Source organism: Aythya ferina, assembly GCF_964211825.1.
Source record: "Aythya ferina genome assembly, chromosome: 2".
Lineage (NCBI taxonomy): Eukaryota > Metazoa > Chordata > Aves > Anseriformes > Anatidae > Aythya > Aythya ferina.
Genome location: NC_140297.1, coordinates 114652110 through 114664716, shown reverse-complemented (window position 1 = coordinate 114664716; position 12607 = coordinate 114652110). Strand labels below are relative to the sequence as shown.

Genomic DNA, 12607 nt, shown 5'->3' with positions numbered 1-12607 from the left:
TTTATCTGTTTTTACAGATTTGCCTATACATTCAGAATCTGCAGCAGGGAATAAATCGGATTTGTTGTTCAAACAACCACCTCACCAGCTGTGCATAGCACTCACTTTCTGTGTCAACAGAATGCAACTCCGTGTTCTTCTGACTTTAATACCTGCTAGTGTAGGTGTAGCAACTGCTGGAAGGAGACAGCTAGTTGAAGCTCATGGAAATGATTTTGTTTCATAGCTGAATGTGTTAATGCCTTCCGCAAGTGGAAAGTCTTATCTTTATGGATGTGTTGTTTCACACTGACTAGAAACCACAGGAGCTCTTTTAATGCACAGAGAGAATCTCAAAAGAAAACCTTGCAGTTAGAAATAACGTTATTACACAAAGCAGACACAAAGTACATTTCTGGTTAATGTCACTGCAGCTAAAACACCTCCTTGCTCCAAAACATGGAAACAGTTTATCTTTTCCAATGTTAACTGTTATTTTAACAGATTTCATCTACAGTATCTATCATACTGTTACAAGCTTCCTTTCTGTTTTATTACAAGTTTTAACTTATCTGTATTACTTTTGATGAGACACTTTTTGACTGCAGAAGGAACACAGCTTCAAGACTTGGAAAAGCAGCAATTATTATCTTCCAAGAGCGGTTAGAGACAAGGTACCCCAACACAGATATAAAAATAATACTGTGTTTGATCATTTATAGTATGCATTTGAATCGGCCAGCTTGGTTAAAGATCAGTCAGCTTCGTTAAGTATCTTTGAAGACCAAACGAAGGAAGTGAGGAAACCAGGTGACCAACAGGAGAACACAACCATTGCGGGACTGAGTGACTGCACATGAAGAAGTCAAAAGTCATCTTTTTACAACTCAGGTTGCTTGCATCACTCAGCTTTAGAAAACCATGAAACCACGGTAGGGCATTGCTTTTCTCCAGCTTACAGTGCAGAGAGAAAGAGAGAGAGTGAAGCGGAAAAGCAACCAATGCAATACAGCTTGAGTCCTCTCATTTTCTGGAGGAACACATCCTCAAGTAGAAGATGAGACTAGCCCTTTAACTTCAGCACTTTTAAAGTTTCTCACGGTGAACATTCTTCTCAGTGACTGCCTTTTATTTGTCATTTGATACATCTACTAGTAACAGCTGAAGAATAAATTCAGTAAGACTAACAACAAATAAGCCTTACTTTTTTTTTTTTTTTTTTTTAATTTCTAAGTCTGTTAAAATATTTGAGCATCACTACTGACAGGCAAAGCAAACCTTTTTTTTTAATTTTAGATTTACAGCTATTATACAGATTGCTTTAGAGAGCAATTATACTCCGCTTTAACATCAGGGAACCATTTTGTATTTCTCAGCATGATACACCATAAAAAAATATATTTTTCAATAAATACATGCAATTGCTAAGAAGCATATAAACTTCTTTCATAGCACATAAGTCACTAAATTACCTTTCTCCTGAAACGAGCACTGCTAGCTGCTACATCTTGGGAACTATAGGAAAAACCTTGGACTCCAGTAGAAAAATCAAACTGACTCATTTCCTCACTCAAACTGCTATCCATCATGTATGATGCAGAAGCTAAATACTTGGGTTCATCTAAATAGAAAAAAGATGAGACCATTAATCAAGGTAATTACAAACAAACAAGCCTTTATTGACCACTGGAACTTGAGAGTGGATGGAAATTGGTTGTATGACAAAGTAAAGTGAATGCTTTTATGTGCTCTTGATACTGTAAAGCCAATTAACAATGTGTCAATAAACAGTGTATGAAAGGTTAAGATGGCAATTTTTTCCATAGTCATAAATGAACTTCATACCCGGATCCCCATTTCCAGCCTCCCTGGCTTCCTTCCTAATAGCAATGTATCGCTTCTTCCTTTCCAGAGGCACCTGAAAAACAGCAAGAGGTAGTTTCAAAATTATTACTATTTTAAATTTTTTTACTGAATGACTTCTCAAAACTGGCAAAAATCATCAAAACCACATAAAAAGAAACAGAAGTTTCATGTTACAAGTACTGATTATTAATGCCACATAGTAACAGCTAAATCACTTATCTCTACTGCTATTCAATACCATAGTAGGTTTGCTAAAACATGTATTAAAACTTTTACCACGAGATTGTTGCAAATGTCAAGTCTCTATTTCCTTCAGAAAAATGCACTTTAAAATATTGGAGAAGTACTCCATTTTTTGTTAACTACAGAATTCTCTTTCTTTGGATGTGACAAGTAAGCATTTCTACAGTAACTATGCTATTAAAGACATACTCATGTTTTACTTGGAGACATTAGAACCTAGAACTTCCACTCACCTCAATTTCTACAGGAAACGTATACTGACGCTTCAAGTCTATCAAGTTCTCAAAAATCAGCAAGTTCTGCGAACCAAAGAATATTTGGAAATGTCAAAATTATAATGTTGCACTCAATAATAATTATTCTGAGAAGAATTTCCTTTCCTATAATACAACAGTTCACAGTACAGTACAGAAAATGTGGCAAGTTTTCTCTTGGATCAACATTTAAATAGTTGAGTAGCAACATTTTCTTAAGAAATTCAAAGCACAGACAATGCACTCTGCGAAAAGGGTCTCTATTATTCAAGTACATTCCATGCATTGAAGAACTTAAATAACAGGTGTTTTCCTGTATATTAAAAAGTCCATTGAGAGTGGAGAGAAAACATGGTAAATGTATTATTGATCACCCACTCCCAAGCAGACGTTAAAGCCTCCATCAGCAATTCAAATGACACAAAGGGTGCAAGAAAGTCAGCTACCACTCCTTCTACTGCCTCACAGGGTAGTTCATTATTCAACTGCATGTCATTCAGGTTTGATTCTTTGATTTATTGCCATTAAATAAAATCATTTGGAAAGCTTCCAGAGCCATGAAACACTAACAGCAACAATCACTTCTCACCTTTTCTGCTTTTTCTGTAAAAAGAAAGCCTTGATAGAATTTAGTCTCAGTGAAGACACAACTAATGACAGCAATAGCACAGTTATATGCTGCACAATGATACTGTCTCCTCTTCTCCAGCAACTGACTCTCCCCTGCCATATTTTCTGTAAATGCATCATAGCAGGACCTGAAAATAAAAACACACACAAAAAGAAACAAACAGGCAAGTAAAGATCATAGGTCTTTTTGGCTTTCCCCTTCTCTTTAAACACGACAAGAAAGGCCCCCCCCAGCCAGAGACAGACTGAACAGTATTTCAGAAGATCTTTATTATTATAGCAGTATCAGCAGTAAATCACCTCAGGCTTTTATTCAAGCTCTCAGTGGGTATACTGCTCTGAAATGGAACCACTCAGCAATGAGTGAGCCAACTTTTGCTGGTATTTACACAGCCATCCTTACTGTCAGGGATACAAGAGGATGTTTTCATAGAAGATGGAGATGTATTTTCAAGATATGACTTGTGGTCCTCTCCCAGCAACACATCAATAGACAGGCATGCTAAGCTATACTACAGATTACGCAGAGAAAACCAGTTTAAATGCAACTTTTATAGGTCTTTTGCTCATAGCCTGTTATAGATCTTATACAAATCACAGTCAAGAAATTATATGCGGTCCCCATAGGACATAATATTGTAAAACTAGAGAAAAAAAAGAACAATTCAGGTGTATTACATGTTTTTCAGAATGCTAAACAAACCAAATAGTATTTATTAGCATATATATATATTCAGTATTAATCTTCTGTTCCCCCCTGCAGAGCAATTAAAGCAAACTACACCTGCTGGATGTGCTGCTGTATTGTGAAGTGTAAATGAAAATCCATCCCATCTTCTCACTGATCATATAAATAACTATCTTGTGACACATTTGTGTACACTGTGGTTTGAAGTATAATGAAACTGAAATTATGAAGACAAATTAAAGGCAAATAACCATACCGAAAAGCAAAAATAAAAGCACAAGCTTAACAAATAGAAAACACCTGGCAAAAAGAGGAGACAGGAGTCATCCTGACATGATCTTAAACATAAACTACAATCCTTTATCAATGCAAATTCAATACTGTCTATTCCATTGAAAACCAAAAGCTACATCACAGATTATGTTTACCCTTGAGCAAATCAAATCTTCTGCTTTGTAAGGCATACTTAAGAAGAGTATCTACCAAAACCTAATTAGAAATTAAAAGGAAATAGAAATGATAATCTTACTTTATCAGTGCCTTGGTAAGTTCATTTCCTTCTACACTTATAGAGCCACGGTAGGCTTGGTTAATTTTAGAATCCTTGGAGTAAACATCCTCTTTTGAAAGACGTACATACATCACTTCTAGCAGCTTGTAATACCCCATTTTCTTGGTGACTTGTGTATCAAAAATACATTCATTGGACTGAAAACAAATAAGCAAAGCCTTAGAAACAGATTTTCTAGATTCTGCCCTTGCTAAGTAGCTCTCTGGCTATTCTAGCTTCTTCTAGTTAGCCTTCATCTTACTTCTACCTTCTACAACACAGAAGAGAACAGAGATTCTAATTTCCTGTTTAATACAGTTATTAAAACCATAAGATGATTTTCTTATCAGGTAAGCTGTTGACTACAATTGGCTAAATCATTAGAGTCGTGTTTGAATAACTTGTACAGAATACCGAACAACTTCTTGGACTCAGACACCTTAAGCAAAACACACAGCTGTAAGAGCAACACAAGGAGACAAATACACTTGGTGATAAAAGCAATCTGTCAGTTTGAATTGCCTGCTGAGAGAGAACAGCAACTTGTGCAACCTGAAGATAAATAAAGCTCCTTAGCCCAGCATGAGCTGAAAACACATAACATCCTTCCCCATGAAAACCAGGATGGATTATTTCTTAAAGTAACAAAGATAAACATTAATAATCAAAAGACAAAAACAAATGTAACTGACAAAAAAAGCACCAAAATAAGACATTGTGCTACTACTACCAGCACCACCATTTCATAAAATATAACAGTCACCATACTGGGTATTATCCATGAGTTTCTTTATGCATCTCACTTTTTTGCTAACATTTACAGCAAAAGAAATTGTGCGTGTGACCCCATGTAAGTCTTTAATAGTAATCAAGAAAATAGAAATAAAACGCTAAATTTGGATCATTTTAGCATCTTGTTTGTGCTGCTGCCCTGAAACAGATGCATTAGCAAAAGGGAAGGGAGAACTACAGCAACAGTAGACGCTTCCACTTCCACTAACAAAATTATTGCATGTAACCAATTTGGAGGACAGGCTGTACATGGAGAGAGGAAGGTCTGTGCTGACCTCACTGAAGGATCTTTGCAATGATCAAAAGACAGATGTGTACCTTCCTCTAGAAGTATAGCATCTAATTTAAAAGCATTTGCTACACAGCTCTTCTACAATGTAATAAGGCTACAGTTTTGTATGCCTTTTATAATTCAAAGTTAGAATGCGTTTTGACAGGATACCAGACCCCTCCCCCCCCCTTTTTTTTTTTTAAATATATGTCATGTCATCTTTGATTTTTATATACAGTAGATACATGAACATACATGAAATTCAAAGCAACAGCGTGAAGGGGAATGAGGAAAAGCTTCCAACCAATAATCAATGTAATCAGCAAAAACTTCTGCTTCAAGATACAGACAACTGGAAAAATGGAAAGCAAGTGATTTCAATTAGTGTTTGATTCAAAGTTAAGCAAAATATATGCAGTGACACCAACCTCTTATTAGACATTCCTCAAATTTCTATTTATTTATTAACTTACTAAAAGTCCATACCTTTGTAAACCTGGAATTAAGTGCGTCCATAGCCTGCACTATAATGTTGCTAAAGAATTCTCTCAGTGCATCCAAGCTGCAGTGTGACAAGAGAGTGAGGAGAGAGCGATCCACAAAAGCTTGACGGGTAGTATTTGAAAGATGGTCTTCACGCTGGAACATTTTGTGAACAGTGTCCAGCAGTATCACTTGTTTGTCAGTGCTGCTCCTAAACAAGATAGAAATCTCGAGATGAAAACTCTTTTACCAGACTCCATTTACATTTTAAAACTCCCTATAGATTTTTTATTTTTTTTTAATCACCTGCGTGCATATCCACTTGGGTACGATCCTACAAGATGGTGGTGTATTTTCAAAGGGGTTGTTGAAAGTAATACACCATCAATTTAAGCGCTATTTATTCAGCTGACCACCATGGTTATACAGTGATAGCAAACATAGGTATCACACACAACTACTACCTTCAATTGGATCAAGCCAATTTACAGAATGCTTTACAGAATTTGCCCAGGTACTGCAAGTGCCACCTGGAAATTGGTACCACTTATTAACACTTCAAAAATATTTCAAAATAAAGACAAAAGTAAAATTTGAATGAAAATAAAATGTTATATTAACTTTTAGAAGGACGACATAATACAAGAAGCACATTTGCTTCAGTAGAAATTCCATGTGAACAAAGGCAAAATGCAATGGACCAAACTCACCTTCTGGAAATTCTTTTGAAACTGGCTTGAAATAGGTCCTCCATGAAATGTCTTTGGTCCCTACAGAGAATTTCTGTCATCAGCTGCAACAGCATTGGACTCTGAGACAACTCTAAGGCATCTAAAAACTGAAAAGAAAGCAATGTATAAAATAAGGAGCCAAACTAGATCAAATTAAGTCCACCTCCTTGTGTAATTTTTCAGTGCCAATAAGAATAAAATACTGAAGATATACATGTATGCTTGTAATCCGTATCTGTAAATTAAAACTTCTGGATGAAAACAAAATCCAGAAATCAAAAAGTTGATTTCCTTTCCATAGTTTCTAGACACAGTTCAATCAGGCTTCTAATTACATATTCTTTTGTTGAAATTACTAACCTTCTTTGTGCAGTCTACATAGTTATTGTGCTTCAAGGTTCCTTTGGGAAACTCATCCGAACTCATGGGAAAATTGAAAGCTACAAGTTGATCAAGAGCATCCTTAAGGTCATTGAGTTTTTCTCCAGTTAAGTTAGTGAAGAATGGAAGAATTATCACTGCTTGGCCCTAAAGGAAAGAAAGTCAGTTTTAAACTAAAAGAAAATTATTTTCTAATTATGAAAGAAGCTGAGGACCACAAAATAGTCAGCAGGGGCTATGCTTACTGATTCCAAAGCTCAGTGTACTGATAAAGACATACCATGTAGCTGCTCTTCTGTAAGGTGCTGATTCAGAAAACAATGGTTAGTAATGAGAGGGAGTTAAAAGCTAATTAATAGCTCTTGGCTGACATGGGTATGATAAGACTTCATTCTTCTTTTAAACAAGCATCCACTACCACAGAAGTCACTGCTTTTAACGCACAACCTGGCAGCTAGAGCAAAATCCCAAGCTTTATTTCTTTTGAATGCACAGTGAAGTACACAACTGCCTAGTTGAAGGTAGACTGACAGCAGCAATCATGCAGAACTATTTTCTAAGTACAAAATTTTTAGTCTTCAAGACCAAAGCTTATGCTCCAGCATCTTTCATAACTTGCACTTTCAGTATGCAGTACTTTATCTCCCCCTCTTGACCAAGTCATATATAGCAGTTAATCCATTAGTACTGATTGCATGCTTGCAGACATGTATCCTATAGTCATTGCAGACATCTGGAATTTGACATGTAGGAAGTGCCAGTCCTTGCTAAAAGCCCGATTAACTGTCATTTCTACAACTTTAAAGTGTTTATTTGAAACTATTTGCAGCTGATGGTAGATTTTTCCTAAAAATTACATGCCTCTCAGCAGGACAAGGAAAAAAAAAAACACCTAAGACAAGAACACATCATCTGTGATGTTGCCTTCACTCTCTGAAGATCAAACATAATGACTTACATTTTATTGTTTAGGAACTTGAAAGGAAGAATAAAAAACCCACGGAAATGATGCCCATGTGTCGTGGTTTAACCCGGCTGGCAGCTAAACACCACGCAGCCGTTCGCTCACCCTCCCCCCTCCCTCTCTGGGACGGGGGAGAGAAATGGAAAGTGAAGCTCGTGAGTTGAGATGAAGACAGTTTAATAAGACAGGAAAATAATAATAATAATAATAATAATAATAATACAATGATGATAATAGTACTACTACTAATAATATGTACAAACAAGTGATGCACAATGCAATTGCTCACCACCCGCTGACCGATGCCCAGCCTAACCCCGAGCAGTCCGGCCCCCTCCCCCCGGCTAGCCACCCCTATATATTGTTTAGCACGACGTCAGATGGTATGGAATACCCCTTTGGCTAGTTTGGGTCACCTGTCCTGGGTCTGTCCCCTCCCAGCTCTTACTGCACCCCCCCAGCCTGCCCGTTGGCAGGACAGAGCAAAGGCTGAGATGTCCTTGGCTTAGTATAAGCACTGCTCTGCAACAATTAAAGCATCGGGGTGTTATCAGCACTCTTCTCATTCTAAGCCAAAACACAGCATTCCACCAGCTACTAGGAAGAAAATTAATTCTGTGCTAACTGAAACCAGGACATCTATCCACCCCTTATTCCATACCATTTATGTCATGCTCAGGTTACACTCTTTTCCATACATTCTAATTAGTCACCTATAGTAATCATGGTAGTGATAACATACAGTATAATATACTATTTAACATGGTGCAATTCAGTTCATGGGCTATTCTCACCCAGTATTAAATCTCCTTGAGGTACACACCGGACCTCTCCGTTCTTTTGCATCACCCACCAAGTATATCCAGGTCCCTGAGCGAAAACAATTCCACGAATAGGTTTGCCTTTTCCTGAGGCAGGAGTAACCCAGACTGTTTTACCCAGCATATTTTTTACATGCACTACAGGAACTTTATCCCCATCTACAGTACGTAACAGGTTTGATTGGGCAGGTCCAGCTCGGTTGGTAGATCCCCTAGTATTGACTAACCAGGTGGCCTTTGCCAAATGCGTATCCCAGTTTTTGAACGTCCCAGCGCCCATTGCTTTCAAGGTAGTCTTTAACAGGCCATTGTATCGTTCAACTTTCCCGGAGGCTGGTGCATGATAGGGGATGTGATACACCCATTCAATACCATGTTCTTTGGCCCAAGTGTCTATAAGGTTGTTTCGGAAGTGAGTCCCATTGTCTGATTCTATTCTTTCTGGGGTGCCATGTCGCCATAGGACTTGCTTTTCAAGGCCCAGGATGGTGTTCCGGGCGGTAGCATGAGGCACAGGATATGTTTCCAGCCATCCGGTGGTTGCTTCCACCATTGTAAGTACGTGGCGCTTGCCATTGCGAGTTTGAGGGAGTGTGATGTAATCAATCTGCCAGGCCTCTCCATATTTATATTTCAGCCATCGTCCTCCATACCAAAGAGGCTTTGACCGTTTGGCTTGCTTGATTGCAGCACATGTTTCACAGTCATGAATAACCTGTGCTATAGCGTCCATGGTCAAGTCCACCCCTCGATCACGAGCCCATCTGTATGTTGCATCTCTACCTTGATGGCCTGAGGTGTCATGGGCCCATCGGGCTATAAATAATTCACCTTTATGCTGCCAATCCAGGTCCACCTGAGCTACTTCAATCTTAGCAGCCTGATCCACCTGCTGGTTGTTTTGATGTTCTTCAGTAGCCCGATTCTTGGGCACATGAGCATCTACGTGGCGTACTTTCACAGCCAGGTTCTCTACCCGAGCAGCAATATCTTGCCACAATGCAGCAGCCCAGATAGGTTTGCCCCTACGCTGCCAGTTGTTTTGCTTCCATTGCTGTAACCATCCCCACAGGGCATTTGCTACCATCCATGAATCGGTGTAGAGATAGAGAACTGGCCATTTTTCTCGTTCAGCAATGTCTAAAGCCAGCTGAATGGCTTTCACTTCTGCAAACTGACTCGATTCACCTTCTCCCTCAGCAGCTTCTGCAACTCGTCGCGTAGGACTCCATACAGCAGCCTTCCATCTCCGATGCTTCCCCACAATACGACAGGACCCATCAGTGAACAGGGCATATTTCTTTTCATTCTCTGGCAACTGGTTGTACAGTGGGGCTTCTTCAGCACGACCCACCTCCTCCTCTGATGATATCCCAAAGTATTTGCCTTCTGGCCAGTCCATGATCACTTCCAATATTCCTGGGCGACTGGGGTTTCCTATTCGAGCCCGCTGAGTAATCAGTGCAACCCACTTGCTCCATGTAGCATCAGTTGCATGATGCGTAGAGGGGACCCTTCCCTTGAACATCCAGCCTAGTACCGGTAATCGGGGTGCTAGGAGGAGCTGCGCTTCAGTACCGACCACCTCCGAAGCAGATCGAACTCCTTCATATGCTGCCAATATCTCCTTTTCAGTTGGAGTATAGCGGGCCTCAGATCCTCTGTATCCCCGACTCCAAAACCCCAGAGGCCGACCTCGAGTTTCCCCAGGTTCTTTCTGCCAGAGGCTCCAGGTGGGGCCGTTCTCCCCGGCTGCAGTGTAGAGCACATTCTTTACATCTGGTCCTGTTCGAACTGGCCCAAGGGCTACTGCATGGACTATTTCCTGCTTGATTTGTTCAAAGGCTTGTCGTTGTTCAGGGCCCCATTCAAACTCATTCTTCTTACGAGTTACTTGGTAGAGTGGGTTTACAATCAGACTGTAATTTGGGATGTGCATTCTCCAAAACCCCACAACACCTAGGAAAGTCTGTGTTTCTTTTTTGTTAGTTGGTGGAGACATAGCTGTTATTTTGTTGATCACATCCATTGGGATTTGACGACGTCCATCTTGCCATTTTATTCCTAAAAACTGGATCTCCCGTGCAGGTCCTTTGACTTTATTTTGTTTTATGGCAAAACCGGCTTTCAGAAGGATTTGGACTATTTTCTTCCCTTTCTCGAAAACTTCCTCTGCTGTGTCACCCCACACAATAATGTCATCGATGTACTGCAGGTGTTCAGGAGCTTCCCCCTGCTCTAGTGCAGACTGGATCAGCCCATGGCAAATGGTAGGGCTGTGTTTCCACCCCTGGGGCAGCCTATTCCAAGTATATTGGACTCCCCTCCAAGTGAAGGCAAATTGTGGCCTGCACTCTGCTGCTAGAGGGATGGAGAAAAATGCATTAGCGATATCAATTGTGGCGTACCACTTGGCTGCCTTCGATTCAAGTTCATACTGAAGTTCCAGCATGTCCGGCACTGCAGCACTCAGTGGTGGCGTGACTTCGTTCAGGCCGCGATAGTCCACTGTTAGTCTCCACTCGCCATTAGACTTTCGCACTGGCCATATGGGACTATTGAAAGGTGAATGAGTCTTGCTGATCACTCCTTGGCTCTCCAATTGACGAATTAGCTTATGGATGGGAATCAGGGAGTCTCGGTTGGTGCGATATTGCCGCCGGTGCACAGTTGTGGTAGCAATTGGCACTTGCTGTTCTTCGACCCTCAGCAACCCCACAACAGAGGGGTCCTCTGAGAGACCAGGCAAGGCAGATAATTGTTTAATGCCCTCTGTCTCTAAGGCAGCAATACCAAAAGCCCACCGGAACCCTTTTGGGTCCTTGCAGTATCCTCTTCTAAGATAGTCTATGCCAAGGATACATGGAGCATCCGGACCAGTCACAATGCGGTGCTTTTCCCACTCATTCCCAGTCAGACTCACTTCAGCCTCCAATACAGTCAACTGCTGAGATCCCCCTGTCACTCCACAAATATAGATGGGCTCTGGTCCTTTATAGCTCGATGGCATTATAGTACATTGTGCACCGGTGTCTACTAAAGCCTTATACTTCTGTGCGCGTGATGTGCCAGGCCATCGAATCCACACAGTCCAATAAACTCGATTGTCCCTTTCCTCCCCCTGGCTGGAGGCAGGGCCCCCCTAATCCTGGTCAGAATCTTCCTCGTTTCTGTGTTTGAAGGACTGTCTGCTGGAAGTTGGAGCAGCAAACTTTTCGGAGAATCCCTTTTTCCTGATTGTTTTCTTTTGCAACTCACGTACCCGTGCCTCTAGGGTCGCGGTAGATTTTCCATCCCACTTTCTCATGTCCTCTCCATGGTCTCGTAAGTAAAACCACAGGGTGGCACGGGGTGAGTACCCACCATATCGTCTTCCTTGTGTGGGTGAACGCCTACCCCTGACAGCTGAGACACTGCTTTGTACAGGTGCGAAGGAGAATAATCTCTCTTCAAGTTGGTGAACCTTTTCAGAAAGTTTCTCCCAAGTGTTCTCCTTTGGTCGGTGGGCACTGGTTGGTTCAGGTGGGGAGGACAATAGATTCTCTTCAAGTTGGTGAACCTTTTCAGAAAGTTTCTCCACAGCTGAGACGCAGGCCTGTAAGGAAGAGGAGAGACTTTCTTCGTACTGCCGGAGTTGTTTAGCCGCTTCACCCACTGTGGGTTCCTCATCCTCTTTCCAGGCCATTATTGCCAATGAGCTGGCATATGATGATGGTGCACTCCGTACAAACTTCCGCCACATGGGTCGTGTACACTTGACTTCATCTGGATCTGTGGATGTTTGTTTGAGGTCTGGATCCTCATAAATCACTTCCCGTACGGCTAATTCCCTCAGGTACTGGATTCCCTTCTCCATAGTGGTCCACTTGCCTGGTAGACATAAAATATCTTCCTTGAAGGGATACCTTTCCCTCACAGCTGAGAGGAGACGCCTCCAGAGGCTGGTGGGTCGTG

General features: G+C 40.8%; 1 protein-coding gene across 1 annotated transcript in view; it reads right to left on the bottom strand.

Annotated features, from left to right (window-relative positions):
- The window catches only part of PRKDC (protein kinase, DNA-activated, catalytic subunit), an 85098-nt gene that overhangs the window by 40409 nt on the left and 32082 nt on the right, over window positions 1–12607 (bottom strand). Inside the window, exons 39-46 of the mRNA XM_084511315.1 lie at window positions 6848–7015; window positions 6467–6594; window positions 5760–5967; window positions 4190–4368; window positions 2932–3100; window positions 2322–2387; window positions 1825–1897; window positions 1452–1600 (exon numbers count right to left, since the gene is read on the bottom strand). Of these exons, the coding sequence (XP_084367441.1) occupies window positions 1452–1600; window positions 1825–1897; window positions 2322–2387; window positions 2932–3100; window positions 4190–4368; window positions 5760–5967; window positions 6467–6594; window positions 6848–7015 (1140 nt within the window). The remainder of the gene's footprint in view (window positions 1–1451; window positions 1601–1824; window positions 1898–2321; window positions 2388–2931; window positions 3101–4189; window positions 4369–5759; window positions 5968–6466; window positions 6595–6847; window positions 7016–12607) is intronic.